This window comes from Drosophila yakuba, chromosome X (genome assembly GCF_016746365.2).
Source record: "Drosophila yakuba strain Tai18E2 chromosome X, Prin_Dyak_Tai18E2_2.1, whole genome shotgun sequence".
NCBI classification, from domain to species: Eukaryota; Metazoa; Arthropoda; class Insecta; order Diptera; family Drosophilidae; genus Drosophila; species Drosophila yakuba.
In genome coordinates this window covers 6400640-6416938 of record NC_052526.2, presented here as the reverse complement: position 1 = coordinate 6416938, position 16299 = coordinate 6400640, and the positions used below count along the sequence as shown (strand labels likewise).

General features: G+C 51.7%; 2 protein-coding genes across 3 annotated transcripts; both read right to left on the bottom strand.

The window, feature by feature from the left end:
- Window positions 1–282: 282 nt before the first annotated feature.
- LOC6524445 (protein wings apart-like) lies at window positions 283–9153 on the bottom strand. Its single transcript, XM_002100267.4, has 8 exons — window positions 8438–9153; window positions 6530–7654; window positions 3253–5883; window positions 2127–2969; window positions 1899–2068; window positions 1748–1836; window positions 1492–1682; window positions 283–1368 (listed from the first exon to the last, which is right to left on the bottom strand). Exons 2-8 carry the CDS (start codon window positions 7562–7564, stop codon window positions 1105–1107), a joined length of 5223 nt encoding a protein of 1740 aa, XP_002100303.2. The 5' UTR covers window positions 7565–7654; window positions 8438–9153; the 3' UTR covers window positions 283–1104.
- A 161-nt stretch (window positions 9154–9314) lies between these two features.
- LOC6524444 (cytochrome P450 4d1) lies at window positions 9315–13337 on the bottom strand. 2 transcript variants are annotated; one of them, XM_015190215.3, is made up of 3 exons: window positions 11762–13337; window positions 9782–10405; window positions 9315–9726 (listed from the first exon to the last, which is right to left on the bottom strand). In XM_015190215.3, exons 1-3 carry the CDS (start codon window positions 12297–12299, stop codon window positions 9377–9379), a joined length of 1512 nt encoding a protein of 503 aa, XP_015045701.1. In that variant the 5' UTR covers window positions 12300–13337; the 3' UTR covers window positions 9315–9376. The 2 variants fall into 2 exon arrangements, with proteins under 2 accessions (XP_015045701.1, XP_002100302.2); XM_002100266.4 differs by lacking the exon at window positions 11762–13337 and adding an exon at window positions 10529–11702.
- Between the last annotated feature and the right edge of the window lie 2962 nt (window positions 13338–16299).

Sequence of the window (16299 nt, the reverse complement as noted above, 5' to 3'; positions counted from 1 at the left end):
TCAAAATAAATTGGATTTATTCATAATACAGCAAAACGTAAAAAAAGTAAACTGTCATTATGTTTAACCAGTTCCCTTTCCATTCCCTTTATGCATAATAATACAACTGCCGCATTCTTTTTCGATTTTAGTTTTAATTCAGTTTGTTTTTTTCCGCAAGAACAATATATTATGTACTCGTTGAAAACACAAAATAAATATATATATTTTGTTCCCGAAATTGTTTCTTTCTTGCACGCGCGCTTGCTTTTTAAATCTGATTTTTGTAGCCTAAAAATGACATTTTTGTGGTTGTAAACGTACACATATATCCATATACATATATTTATTTATCAGTGTTAGTTTTATAAGTAGAGTTTCTTTAGCTTACGTTTAGGCAATAAAATAACTTTATTTTCCTCATCTAATCTAGAGTTTCCTTCTCTATCTCTCTCTCTCTTTACACTTTCTATCGCTCTCGCTCTTTCTGCTGTAGCGTTTTTGCTAAGAGCGCTTGTTTTACAATGAATAAAAAAAAGGTTTTAATATTTAAAGTATGAATAGGTAAAAAAAAAACACATTCGAAATAAACCTAAGTCGTGTCCGATAAAATCGCTGATTAAAGAATATTTACATGGGTGGGGGGTGTTGTGTGCTTTCGTGGGTAAGCCGACATTTAGCTGCTAATATTGCTTATGACTATATAACGTACTCATATTAGTGGGGATTTGATTTGGATCTTTGTGTTGTTCGGGGTGTCGCTTTCGTTTCGTCAATCTTAGTCATTTTTTTTAGTTAAAACGCAGACCATGCTCAGGAATTCGCTATCACTTTGGGTTAATACAAACGCAAAAACATCAGATCAGATCGCATTGTATCCTATCGCTCTTAGCTATATACTTCTATATATATATCTATATATATATATATACGTGGGGGTACAGCTGACTGAAACTAGGTGCATTACAGACTATACACATACATATAGTGGTTGTTATATCAACACATAAACAAATTACATAATCACAAACAACAGAATTTTATTTTGGTGGCAGGCTTTCGGTGTGGTTAACGACAATTGCGATGGCTCTTCGATCCCGATCCCGAATCCGATCCCAGGTCCGATTATCTGTGGCTGCTGTACGTTTTATAGACACGCGGCGCCCTCGTCGTTCCTGTGGATGCCGATGTGGATGTGGATGAGGGTGCGGAAGCAGAGGCGGACGTGGACGCGTCCGTTCCCACGGCCAACACTTGCGCCGTCGTTTCCAGATTCAGAGGCAGGGGATTGTCGTGGTCATCCGAGTGCTCGTAGATGTAGTCGCGCTTCTTGAAGTTGTCGATGATGCGCTTCGTGGACTTCATATGCGCCACAAAGGCTGCTTCCAACTATTTAAATGGGGGAGAATGACAAGTTAGGAGATATGATGGATGCAGTTTGATGGATAAAAAGGCTATGCTGTCGATGTGAACTAAAAAAATAAATAACATAGTGTAAGGAACGGAACTCACGCTGGAGGTAAGGTTCATGAATGTGTGGTATTTCTCCAGCACTCCAATGATCTCCTTGAAGCTGTTTCCTCGCAGTTGGCGGCGCACCACAGACTCGTACAACTCGTTGTCCGCTATCAAATTTCCCACCAGGATGGCCGCATAACTTCCCTTTAGCGTGTGCTCCATGTGGTGGCCGGCTCGTTGTAGAACTGTCAAAACCGCCCGGTTTAATTTGCAAAGGTCAAAAATCATCATCGTTTCGCAGAATACTCACGATTGTTGACTGTCTCCTCCACTTCTTCTTGTTTCTTCTTTCCCTTCTCGTTGCTCTCGAGGAAGGCGTCCGTGTTCTTCTCCACCAATCTGCGAGTATAAAACATTTGGTAAAGCAATGCGAAATGACTAGAAGTGTAAATATGTCCCACCTGGCCAGCTCCTCGCATTTGTAGAAATACTCAAGCAGAGCTTGCAGTGCACTCACAGATCCCTGCGCTGGTGGATTGTCCGCCACGTACTCTGGCGGAGCGGCAGCTTGCATAAGAGCAGCCCGATTGGGCACAGTGTGCATACACAAATTGATTAGCAGTGTGAGAACCTGGAGAGACGGTGGAATCAGTCAACGAATTGGGAAGATATAAACTACACACACTCACCAGTATGCTTAGCTCAAAGACACATTGGTCGGGAATGTAGTTGGCCGAGAGCAGCAGCAGCCGGAAGCTCGTCTCCACCACATCGCCCCTTTGACCTAGCAGCTCGGCGCCCAGCGATGGCTGCGCCTCGTTGAAGGTGTGCGTCAGGTTGATCAGTACCTTGAGCACCGGCACCAGTAGCTCGCGCATCGCCACGCCCGGATGCTCCTTGTTGCTGCCCCCGCCGTCGGAAGGATGCAGCATAATTTGTCGACTGCAAAGACGGTACAGTTGGCAGAGCGTCTCCACCGCTTTTCCCTGGCCAGAGGTGAGCATGTAGCGCTGGTTGGCTTCATTGTGCTGCGTCACATTTTCGAGGACCCGAAGACATCGCGCTACCGTTTGCATGTTATCCAGCAGCGTCGGCTGCCAGTCGATCTCCGTGTCGCAGGCAATCACAGGTCTGCAGAAGTCCGAGATGGTCTTGATAATGTGCTCCAGGCCACCCAGCTTACGCAGATCCTCTTTGAACCACTCGCCCGCCCGTTTGGATGTCAGCGATAGCAGCGTTTCCATTGCCAGCGTGCCCACAGTTAGTGAATCAACATTAAGATGCGTTCCCTTGCCCTGCGCCTTGATCTCCTCGCACAATTCGCGCACCTTCTGCTTGTTGCGGTCGTAGCCCGCTCTATCCGAGTGTCCGGTCTCCGTGCTTCCACCCACGCCGTCCGCCTCCAGAAGGTTGATCATCAGCTCCAGGGAGTCGCGATCCAGGTCCATGTTAAGGCCCTCCTGAGAGAGAATGTACATGATGGCCGAGGTGCACAGGCCCAGGCTGAGGTCCTTGTTGGCGTCGGATAATGCCTACAGTTAAATGGTCAGTTAATTTAAATCTTTGAATGCGAAAAGAGAGTTGATACATGTGTAATGGTTTACGTTTATACAAGCACTTAATACGGAACAACAAAATAACATGCAAGCTTTCAAAACAAACTGGCTATTCTGGGTACAGCTATTCCGAAAGCTGATATATGAAAGTTGGATAAGCCTCAATGACATAATCAAACAACAAGTTCCCAAAGGTGGTTTGGAGCTCAGCATTTGTATAGGAACTGAAAGATTAACATAAGCAGGAGGTAGGACTCACCTTAAAGAATTTGGTGACTACGCCGTGGGCACGCACGTGCATCCGGAAGGCGGGCATCATACACTTGGCGGCTAGCTGGAGGGCGGAGAGGCAGCGTGTCGCCGGAGGATTGTGCGGCTGAAGTGCGTCCAGGATGTACTCGACGTCGTCGTCCATTTCCTGGTACTCGCCGATCTCCTGGATTTGGTGGGCCGTCTTAACGTTTCGCACCACTGGATAGTAGTCCTTGGTTTTGCGGTCAACCCGAATGGCGCCGCCACCGCCCGTCGCTCCTCCTGCGCCCGTCGTTCCACCCGTTCCGCCAGAGGAAGCACCCGCCGCACCACGCTCCAGGTCGAGCTCTCCGGCAATTGGTTCCAAATCCAGGTCAAAGGCATCGGAACTGGTGGAGGTGGCAGGTACTCCCTGTTTTCCCGCCAGTCGCGAGATCTTTCCGAGGGCCGGGCTGTCGCCGCGCAACGTGGACGCACTGCTGCACGCACTGGAGGAGCCATTGTTGTTCGACGACGGACTGTCACCGAAGTCACCGTCGGACTTGCCCGCCGCCAAATGATGCAGATGATCCTTGGCCCCAGCGACGCCCACGCCGGATGCCGAGGCATTGCTAGCATCGCTGCCGGTACCACCGCCATTCGCTTCCAGCGCAGCATCCCAACTGTGCTTGTACAGATGCCGCTTGGCCACTGTGGCCTGTTCCGCTTGATCGGATGGCACCAGAGCGCGGCTCTTGAAGATGCTGCCCTTTTTCTTGGAGATGACCAGCTTGACAGCGCCTCGCTGTTCGCCAGAGGACTCAGGTGGTGGTGGTGCCGCCGCTGCTGCTGCTCCTCCACCTCCACCCGCTCCGGCATTCGCCGCGCCCTGCGAGTCCAGTGTCAATGTTCGCTTGAACTTATCCTTAAACTTGAAATCGCGGGGTGGGGGTGAGGAGGAGGAACCATCGTGCTGCAACGACGAGTTGTTTGAGTTGTTCGACAGTTCATCCGGATCGGGATCCGGATCATGGTCTGGCGAATGTTCCCTGTGATCTGTGTGCGGAATCTTGGCGGGTGTGGGCTGCTCCTCCTCGGCCTCAGGTGGTTCCTGCTCTTCGGGCGCTTGTTCCTGCTGCAGCACCTGCGTCACCTGCTGGTTCTTTCGCTTGCGGCCATAGCTACGTGGCGCTCCAGCAGCTACTCCGCCCTCTGCTAGGCGGCTGGCCTCGGCTTTGGCGGACAGATTAGCAGCTATCTTATTAATGTTGTTGTTAATGCTGGCCGAATTATTGTTATTGGCTCGGGCAGCAGCATTGCGACCTCTCCTCGGTGGAAGAGTGGCCTGTTCCAGCTGCTCCTCGTTCACTTGCGGCGTTGCCACCGCCGCTTCGTCCACTTCCATGTCGACTTCCTGCTCGGCCTTTCTGGAGCCCCGAGTGCCTCGTGTCGTTCGTTTGCCCGTTGGAGGCGATATGGCAGCCGCGGTGGCATCTGCTCCTTTGGCTCTACCTCGGGTTCTCGTCTCCGTGGCGGGTGGAGTTACATCCACATTGTTATTGGCCTTTCTGCCTCTGCCACGCGTGGCCCTCTTCGGCTGCTGTTGTGGATCCTCCTCCTCGGTTGGCTCCGCATCCGTATTGCCATTTAGCCGTGGCACTTCCCCACGCAGCACAGCCAGTATGTCCTCCTGCAGTGGCGTCTCCGGCACCGCAGACGCTGTTCCCGTGCCAGCTCCGTCGATGGTCATCATCATGGACTCCAGTCGTGACTCAATATCCGAGGGGGGAGCCACCAGCGAGGAGTGCTGACTCGTCTCCAGATCACTGGTGATCACACTAGATCCCCTGCTGCGAATCACACAACTGTCCTCCTGCACAGCCTGCGCTAGCAGTTGCGGCGTGCTGTTGCCCTTCGAGGAGATGCTGCCCAGCACCGAGGACTGCGAGTCGAAGTCGTGATCGGATCGGGTGGTTGGCGATATGACCGCGGAGCCTCGTTGCGGATGGAGCTGATGTAGTTGATGCAGATGGGATGGCGTGTGATGTGCTTGTTGACTGTTGGCCTCGCTGAGAGCCAAATGAGGTGAGGGTGTCTTGAATTCGGAGTTGATCTCGGCAGGGGTGGCTCCAGACGCTGGAGCGGCACCAGATCCCGCGGCCAGCAGCTGTTTATGCTTGTGCTTTTTGCTCTTTGACTTCTTTTCACTGCGGGACTCGGCTGCTGCTGCGGCTTTGGCGATGGCGTTGCGGATCACGTCCGTCTTGATGATCAGTTTGAGCCGTTCCTTCGGTGGCTTGTCCGGGGATATCTTCACCGTGCAGTAGTTGATCTCCGGCGGTTCCTCCTCCTCGTCCTCCTCCTCTTCTTCGTCCTCCTCCTCCTCGTTGGGGTTTGGTGACTGGAACTTGCGTTCCTCGAAAGAATCGCCTGCCGATGCTCCTCCTTCTACTGCCGCAGACGAACCAACCACGGAATCTGCTGCTGGTGGCGGCCTCAGTGGCTTCACTGTGATTTTTGGCGTACTTGCAGGAACTGTTTCGTCTCCGGACCGCTCCGCTGGCTCCTCCTCCGTGACCGGAAGCTGGTTCAGGTTGTGGTGAGCGGGCGAGCTGCTCGGCGGCTCCTCGCTATCCGTGCTGACCAAGCGCGAAGTGCCCTGGAAAACGAAATGGTGCCAATTTAGCCAGGTTCTTCTACTGGGGGATCCACTACTTCTGCTCCTACTTCGGACTAGCTGATTTGGCAAATGAAAATGAGTACTACTGTGTCGCGTTCCCGGTAATTAACACTCCAACTGAACCGAAATGGGCAAGAAGCGACTGATAAATGCGGAACGAAAAACAAAACACCAACAACTCGGGAGAGAGACTCGACTCCAATTCCGTTGCCGTTGCTTTGCCATGTAAAAGCGCGCGTAATTTAACACTGCTTTGCGCGCTGCACTGCCTTCCCTTTCCCACACACAGCGGACAGCTTCGTAAAGAGGTTGAGAGAGGGATAGGGAGCAAAGACGAAGCACAACGGAGAAAGAGAGGTGGCAGGCAGAGAGCAGCTGTTCAGTGACAGAGAGAGAGAGAAAGAGGGCGATCGCATTCGGGGTACTCGACTAATAGTTAGAGTTGGATAACTGTTCACTGTTCACTCGGTAGTGAAATGTTCCGAGAAACGGAGTGGTGAAAAGCAAAATGGCAGGGGCACCCACTAGCGTGGTGAAAATATTAATTTAAACTACTTTTAAATGTAAAAGTCAATACACAAATAGTTAAAAACCAAATTAAAGTCCCAGGCAATCCGAAATTCACCTTGGAGATGCGCAGCACAATAGGAGGATGTTCCGGCGTGCGGGAAGCGCTCGGAGGATTCGACGCGCCGCCGGATGCGGAGGGCAGTTGGGACGCAGATGCACTTGGCGCTGACGTAGGCGGGGGTAACGAAGGCTCCGATCCAGGGCTGCCAAACGTGGAACTTATGTAGGCTTCCGATGAAGCGGCGGCAAGTGTTGCCGTGGCCGCCACTTCGGCCGGTTGGCGCCCCGCCTTGGGAATGATCAGATCCTTGGTGGGCGTGGGATAGCGCTCATCCTCGTCCACTTCTCGGTAGTTGACCGCCTTGCGGGCGCGACCCAGTACCCGCGATGGCGGTGCCTCCGGCTTCAGTTTTTTCTCCTCCTTCGGCTTCTTCTGCTTCTGCTTGCCCGAGGCACTGGTCGGTTGCTCCGGCTGCTCCGAGGCGGGATCGCTTAGCCCATCGCCATCTCGATCGGAGGCGCCGTAGAACGCACCAGGCGTCGAGGGCGTGGAGGCTGGCGTTGTTGCTGCCTTCTTCTTGGGCGATTTGCGCTTCCGCTCTGCGGAACTGACGCCCTTGCCCGGCTTCAGCTTCACTCCGCCCGCCTCCTGGGCACCGGAAGTAGGCGTGACACCACCAGCACCCACACCCGCCGACGAGAAATGGTCCCGCATGGGCGATGCACCGGCTCCACAGTGCGGTAGCTGCTGAATGATCTGGGCTATGACCTCAGGCGGAGCTGTATTCCTCGATTTGAAGAACTTCTTCGGCTTCGGCGGCTCCGGCACCGAAACGGACATGTCGTTGGGATCGTGATCCTGCGTGGAGGCGGGACTCTGGGAGGGACTGGCGGCCGCTGCAGCAGCCGCCGCTGCCGCGGCCATTGGATGGATGGCGGACAGGGTGTAGGTGCGCGTGGAGGTGAAGCCCATCTTGCCCCACTTGCCAACGGTGCCCACAGATCGGGCGACAGTGGGCCGGTTGGTGTTCTCCTTCTCCTTGCAGAGCGAGTCCAGCGGCACCACGATGTTCTTGCCCCAGCGCGACATCTTTGCTAGCGGTGGTTCCTTGCCTGCTGCTGCTGGTATCCTCTCACTCCGTGTTGCTGGCTCTAATCCTTGTGGTTGTGGATGTGGTCACTGGAAAGGGAGACACATTAGTTGACCGGTTTTTTTTTCTTTTTGGCTAACACACTGCAAACGCTTCGCTCATTGAAGTAAAGGCTGGACTTTAGCAACATGAATTACAATTGGCAACCATTCTAAAACAGCTGTGTAATTCCCTATTTACCATTCAATTATCCTGCAGAGAAACTAGGTAACAGCAAATCGATTAAACATATATGTATTCTCCGGCCTATTTGGACCAGGAAATGAGAACACACTGGATATTATATCGAACCTAGTTGGATTTGGCTGCCCCGATACGTATATAAGGGCATGGATAAATAGAAACCTAGTTTTAATGGCTAGTACCAATCCAAGGATTCGGAACAATCCTGAACCCGAAAGGGTGCCACTCTTCTATCCGCGGAGACAGCGGAAAGGCGGCTGTAACATTCGCAGGACATGGACCACAAGGCAGTCCGTGCTCCTCAATCATTAACTATTAATTCATGTTTTGCACTGCGGGCAGTTATTGAATTTTACTAAAAGTGAGCGATTTGTTTGGCTGGGCAGAGAGAAGTGCAGCAACAGCAAAACACAACAAACGCGCGCCCGTAAGGAGTACGTCGGTGGGAGCGAGAGCACACGATAGTGCGCGCACACACACGCACACAGGCGATTTCCAATTTTCACACACACACGCACCGAAATCAAATTAAGACCAATTCCGAGCGCAAAGGCCGAAAAACAAACAATTTGTTGCACTTTACTGTCGCAAAAATGCCCAAACGACATTCACAAAAAACATCAACTCACCTCAGGCGAAACATTTGGCTGCTCTCTTTGTTTTTGTTGTTATCCGTTTGCTGCGTGGATGCATGTGGTTGCGTGTGTGAGTGAGTGTGGTCGAATAAAAAAATCTCTGTTGCTGCTGCAGCGCATATGTATGCGACTGCGTGCGTGTGTATATATATATATATATATATGTATGTGTGTGTGTGTGCGTGGAATGCAATAAAACAAACGATGTTTGCGTTTGCTTTTGCTTATTGGCGCAATTTGATTTGCACGAACTGTGTGTTCGATATTTTAGCGATTACTCGGGACTCAAGCCACCATCACTCTCAGCATTTTCCGCCTGGCCGCTAACTGCAGCGTGTTTTTTGCGTCGCACCACGGGCTTTTTGCTTTTGCCACCACTTTTACTTTACAGCATCATCCCAGGAGCAGTAGCAGCAGCAACAACAACACCCACAAACACACACACAACTAACACCAACACAAACAACAATACGATTATACTGGCCGTTCCGTTCTTCTTCTTGCTGCGAATATTTCTTTGAATTCGCGATTCTCCGCTAAATCGGCGCCAATCGAGAGCGCGAAGTTGTGCAATCTGCAGGGCAAACGAACGCGATCGCGATTTTCAGTTTTTGCAATGGCGAAATGCGCGAAAAAGTTTAATTTCTCTGTTTTTCTACACGAGAGAAGAGAAACACTATTTTAGAGCTGGGCTAACGATTCACGAAACTATCGATATGCCACAGGCGATAGCGTGGCATGCACTATCGATAATTATGGCGCAAAATAAAGTGAATGCGCCATCGAGCTATCGACACTAGTCCATCTCTAAGGCAGTGGGACCATGGCTTAGCAGTTCAGCGCTCATTTAAAGTAAACTTTTTGCCGCGAATCGTTAACATTTTTGAATATATTTTCATTTACAAGTGAAGGAATATGATGTGAGCTTTTGATTTAGTAGACACGCTCCCGCACCTTGAACATCAAGGGGTCCTTGGTGCGCAGGATGAGCTCGGCAATCAGCACCGGCGGCTCGGAGGAGTCGCCCACAAAGTCCACCTCGTAGTGCCGCAGCACATTGGCCACGATGGCCTTGATCTCCAGCATGGCGAACTTCTGGCCAATGCAGTTGCGTGGTCCGGCCGAGAACGGTATGTACGCGTACGGATTCAGCTTCTCGGCAGTGGTGACCACATCGAACCGTTCCGGCTTGAAGCTATTGGGCTCGCTGAAGAGCTCCTCCCGTCTGCCCAAGTAGAGCGGTGAGATGCCGATATTCGTGCCCGCCGGGATGAGTTTTCCATCTGCATTGGAGAATGGCAAGTTAAGAAGAAGTGTGATTCCCCTCTCAGTACTCACTGATCTCGCAGTCCTCGAGAACCTTACGACCCAGCAGCGGCACAGACGGATACATTCGCAGGGTCTCCTTCACGCACAGGTCGACGTAGTGCAGCTTGTTTAGCAGCTCATAGCTCACCGGTGTGCTCTTGTCATTGCCCACTACGGAACGGATCTCCTCGAAGCACTTCTTCTGCGCCTCCGGATGGGTGGCTATGTTGTAGAAGAAGAACATTAGGGCCGAGGATGTGGTGTCGTGGCCTTCGAACATGAAGGTGTCCACTTCCTCGCGGATGTCCAAGTTGCTTAGGGGCCGTTCGTCGACGGTCGACTGCAGGAGGATGTCCAGGAAAGCCATCTTGCGCTTGGCGCCCACGTCGGCGTCCTCATTGCTGCTCTCCTGACCGCTTCCACCGCGGATGAGCTCCTCCCTGCGCTGCACAATGATCTTTTCCGTGAACTGGTGCAGCACGTTCAGGGCCTTCTTCTCCGCCCTCGCCAGTGGGGTCAGCATGTAGGTGAGGTCGAAGCGGTACAGGATGTTGAACATGCGCTTGTGCAACACCATCGATATGGTCTTCACCGCCTGCACGTACTCGGAATCTGCATTCGACTGTGCGTTGATAGAAACACCCATGGCGGTCTCTGGAAAAAAGCCGGAATGCTATCAAAACTTTCATAACCACACCAATATCCCGATAAAGAGCCCAATCTCCAGAGCACCACCATTTTAGAAATGAAAACAAAATCGAAGGCCTAGTTTCCTACCGCAGATCGTGTCCATGGTGCAGAGATTGATCCAGTCGTAGAGGCTAAAGCCGGAGTCGCCATGCTTCAAACGATCCTGCTCCATGTTCCGGAGCAGATCCCGCGACCCCTTCTCGAAGACCTCAACAAACTCGTCCAGGATCTTGAAGTGGAAGGCGGGCGTGATAATCTTGCGGCGCTTGTGCCACTTCCTACCGCGGCTGACCAGCAGACCCTCCTTCAGCCAGGGCTCCAGGGCCTTGTATTCGCCCGCCTTGTCGTTGAAGCGCAGCGTGCCCAGCACGACCTCCACGTCTTTGGGATTGGCCATGAGCACGTTCAGCTCGGGTCCCAGCCAGACCTTGAGCACCTGGTCCTTGGAGTACGTCTCCATGAAGTCGAAAATCTTCTTCACCATCTCGTGCGGCGGCTTGCCGATGAAGTGGTGGCCGTGGCCCACCAGAGGCAGCGCCGGAGGACCCGGCATATAGCTGATGAGATCTATCAGCCGCTTGAACTTCAGCTGGTAGAGCAGCAGGCCCACGAAGAGGGCGCTGGCCAGGATTGCGCCAATGACCAGGAACATATTCCTTTGATTCTCCTCAATCGCTATTCACCCTTTGATAGTGGAATAACTACTGATCCGGCCGGCAGCGGGCCGTAGACATGAGAACGGCCACGGACACGGCCAAAAGCACTGATTATCCCACCCATCGATGCACTGCAACAAATTGCCCCTACTATGACTTTCGAAATTGGAAAATGGCTTTCCACAGCGCGCCAGATAAACAAACTGCTTAGATGCCGTAGTGTAGGCGCATACTGCGACACCACTCCACGCAAAGATTGCCGCAAAGACAGTTGGTTGAAATCCAGGAACACCAGTCCATTTGGTTCGAGTGTAGCTTGGTGTTAATCGCCCTGGGAATATCTAATCGCGCTGTCGAACGCAAGCTTACCACCGAAGTAGTGCGACAAACAATATCTTATCGCAATCGGTAGCCGCTTTTATGGCGGTGAATGGGATTCGGACCTTGGCCCAATGCTTCCAAGAGGTCTCCCGCCCAGATTTCTGGATTCAAATAGGCCACTATTAAAAGCTATGAGTTATTGCGCTCCCCATGGTCGCGTATCATTCGCCGCCATCAAAGGAACAACGCACAAATGAAGAAATGTATAACTTCAAGTACTTCAGGAGAAACCTCGAAGTTGGGCCAAACAATCTCAGGGGAGATATATTCTGTATGTACTCACCGCAAATGGCGTCCAGCGTGCAGAGGTGAATGGCCTCGCCCAGGTTGATGCGCTCCTGGCCCCTGCTCATCCTTAGCCTCAGCTCCTCGACGAGCCGCAGCGACTGCCTGTCGAAGATCTCCACGTAGGGCTCCAGGATGCGGAAGTGGAAGGCCGGGGTGATGATTTTGCGCCGGCGATGCCACTTGCGTCCGTTGCTCACCAGCAGGCCCTCGTTGAGCCAGCGGCCCAGGAAGGAGTACTCCTGCGACTTGGTCAGCAGCTGGCTGTTGCCCAGCACCCGTTCCACGTCGCGCGGATTGAAGAGCATCACGCTGTAGGACGGGCCCAGGAACAGGCCGAAGGTGTCGCCGTGCCGCTCCGCCAGCTCGCCGATCTTGAGGCAGGCCTCCGCCGGAGTGAGCCCCAGAAAGAGATGGGCGTTGCCGAGCAGGGGCACTGGCAGTGGACCTGGAATCGTTCTCATGTTCCGCAGGAACCGCCGCATCTCCAGGGCGAGGATCACCAGGAGCAGGACCAGCGATAGTAGGAGCCACATTTCGCTTCTACCACATCTATGCAGACAACGCTATCAACTGTTGCGACTCCAAGCTAGCCGTGAAATAAGCGCCTGATAACACAAGCTGCTCCCAATCAGCAGCTCGGGGCAGTGATGGCATCTATCAACTGGGCGTTATCAACTGGTGGCATCGGAAGGCACTGGCGTTGGTGAGTTCGAAAGTTCGCTCAATATTTTTAGCATAGTTCACAGAGATCTTCCAAGACTACATTATACTACGGGGGCAAGGGATCTTGCCGATGTCTCAGCTTGGACATTTTTCGTACTTCTAACGAGATCTCCACTGTTTGGACCATGCACCCGACTGGCACTCGCGAACCTTTGAGGGTCACAGTCTGACTTTCTGATAGGCGATTGCCATTTTGGGGGGAGATAAGCAAAGCCATTCCTTCCGAACGGAAGAGAGCGGATTCCGGCGGAGATTCTTGGCCGGCGAAATTGATTTTGATTGAGTGGATGGATGTGTGCGAGATCGAGTGTAAACAAACCGTCGGCCACGGCATTCCATTCGGTGTGATTCCAGCGCTGGTTGTTTACATCCTGACCGCTCAGCTCCACTCCTCTCCACCACTTCACTCCTCCGCATCCAGGCAACCAGCTCCTGACGTCACAGTGGCCACATGGCGCATCTATTTCGGGTGAGGTGCGCTATTCTTAGCTATTCTTAGGCCATCCCACTCACATCCCAGCGATGGCAAACAAACAACGATGACGAAGTCGCGATCTTGAAATGCTGCGATTCGTATGCTTGTGGCAGAGGCCCTAACAAAAGCCACTCTGGCATATCCATTGATGAATAATGGGCATCTGCGAGAAGTGCACCGTGCCAAAATGAACTATAAATAGGTAATAGGCTGTTTATAGACTGTTTACGTTTGGAGCATACTTTTGGAATATATAGGAATCCATAAACCAGCTAATTAACTGGGTGAACACCTAGTTTCCTAGTTTCCCAGCCATCCTCTCATCACTTCTCGCACTTCTGACCATCAAAATGCAGATGCTGATGCAGCTGCGCATATGAATTTGCTCACACGATCAAAATTTGCACGACGAGCACACAAATTAGAAAATCCCATTTGCCAGCACAGTTGACTCATTTCGCAGCCACATCCGCACATCCACATATCCGCACATGAAGTCCGCATCGGAGTCCGGATCCCAATCGAAACCACATGCACAGTCGCCCACGGCGTACTAGATAAATCCGAACGAATACAACATACACACAAGATCACAACAATGGCAACAACAGGCGTCCTTCGACCATGCCAAATTCCAAAATTCTTGCGTCGCTCTCGTCGGTCGTCGCTCGTCGGTCGTTGATCGTCGACATCGACGTCACTTAATCTCGGAGTTCCTCCTGCCCCCCACCGGCCACCGGCGTCCCAAAAAGAAGGCGGAACGTAAATATTTACACATGTCTTACAAGTGCTGGCCATTTTTCGATGTCGGATATATGGGCATACAGCTTGTGGGTGTGCGGATGAGGATCTCGACGTGCGTTGGAATTTCATTGGCATTCCATTTTCGTTTTGTTTCCAATTTTCGGTTTCACTTGAACATTGCGCATTGCTGATCGGTCGACAGATCAATGAGGCAGCCAAAGGGTCGCAACCGCAAATCCTTCAAAGGAATCCCACTTTGGATCGAATGCAAAGCTTGGATTGGCTATGAATAGTTGAAACCCTGCCGAAACGCCGATCTTGGCGAGCCTAAACGGATGGGAACGGACGTGGGGCGATGCGAACTCTGGAGCGCACTACATCATAACAATAAAAATAATGGCCATTTGGCAGAGGCGCACCATTTGCGTCAACGGCACTTGCCTTCTTGGCATCTAGTACTCGCACAGAAAATGCCATATACCATATATACCATACACCATATACCATATATCCATGCTGCGCAGCTATATAATACGAGCTAAATAATATAATACTACAAAATAGCCAAATAACCAGGAACGGAAACTAAGAGATACGTTTATCGCACAACATGTATCTCCACTTGCAACAGCAACAGCAACGCCAAATGTGATAACCTAAACGTAGCTCCCTTCTAAGCTTCTAAACTTCTAAACTTTCATGGTGCCATTTGGACTGCTAGGATGGTAACCTCTGCTGTTTATGGGTGATGGGTGCTGGGTGGCCACAATGCGGGCCAAGTGCCCGTTTATATATAGATCTAAGGGTGAGCCATCGCATCGCGCAGCTGCTGCGCCACAATGCAATAATAATAATACAGCATAATAGCAATGATGAAGCATATGATTGGGCAGACGCAGCGTATGCGCAATTTTCGCTTGCCCAGCATCGCGTATACGCCACCGATCAGAAATTTTCGAAAAAAGTTCGCAAGCAGCGGCAATAGCTGGCCAAATATGTCCAAATATGGCCATATGCGATATTCTTTACAAGATATATAGCATTACTTAACCCGGCCGACAATTAAATATTAGCAAATCTGCTCGAAAATGGTCGCAAGTGACATCGCAGCGCCAAACTGTCGGATGAGTCACTCGCATCCCGAATATCCGAATATCTAAATATCCGAATATAGTGGCGGCTCACTTTGACGTGTCCACTTGGCTATTCTCGCAAATAACCAAAATACAACTAATTGTTTGAATTACACATTATTGCGCCCCACATTAATGCCCACCAGTTCCCAGCTGATTCAAATGCGGCTTTCTAAGCGCATGGTAACAAGGATGACGCTGGTTACCAGCGAATCACAGAACCAGTTGAGCGGGCGGAGTAGAGTTGGAGGTCAGCACAGATCCGTAACTCAGGCGAGGCCAACTACAGACTGAGAAATGCAATTGACTCTTCGTTACTGAGGCCCAAATGCAGCTGTCAGCACGCTGGCAGATCTTTCAAATAATTTATGCTAACCGTTTGGCGATCGTTTGGTCATTTGGTCACTTGGTCGTTTGGTCTCTTCTGGTTTCCTCGGCTGCAACAGGAAATGGCTCAGGCGAACGCATTTTCATTCATGAGTAGATGTTATTTATGTGCTGGCCGCTGCCAAACCAGGCACCCCGATCTCGGCATACTCGCCGTGGTCAGTGCCTGGTCTCTATGGTCAAGGAAGGTCTACCCCGCCTGCCCCCCTCCCAGCCACACACCCCACACACCACACACCACACACGTGCATTGCAGTGCATAATATACATATAATTGCCAGCGAAATAGCGTCGCCATGCACTTGTGGCTGTCAGCCAAACATGCAACAATAACAAGCGGCGGGCACACGGCCACGGAAAGTGATGGACACCCGGGATACCCACTGCACCACTGCACCACTGAACCCACCTCATCCCCAGCTGAATGCTTGGCAACTACCTTTAACAACCACATATGAATCCTGACCCACTGGACGAGCATACCCCGTCGTGAGCACGAGAGTACCCAGCATTGAATGCGAACAATGCAGTCGAATTTGTTTAATTAGCGGAATAGACCCGTATATTGCAGATTGGCGGGCCGGGTGGACCAAGTCCAAAGCCAAATCCCAATCCAAATCCCAGTCCCACTGACAAGCCAAGGCAGCTGGGCACGCGCATTGCGACGCCACTCTGGCACGAGAGATTCTGGGTCTCTAAGATTCTGACATTCTAGGACTCTGAGAAACTGGGTTCCTAAGATTCCGAGATTCTGCGCTTCTGGGTCCAGCGATTTTGGGCTACGACCTGGTTGGCCCATCTGCACCGCGACACTTGAATGGCGTCCAAAATGCCGCCCGACGATCAGCGCGTTACATGAGCCCGCGATCGAAAGGGGAGCCAACCCATCAACCCATCAGCCATCAGCATATCGTTAGATGACCAGTCTATTTTGGGTTCGCACAGTGCGGCTTGCTGGGGCCAAGGGGCGGGCGGGGGAGAGGATGAGCGGGCCACTGCGACCGCTTCCGGTTTTCCCAAGAGCATTACGAACGGCACGAGCGTGCGATGCATCGCCGGTTTGATTTTCAC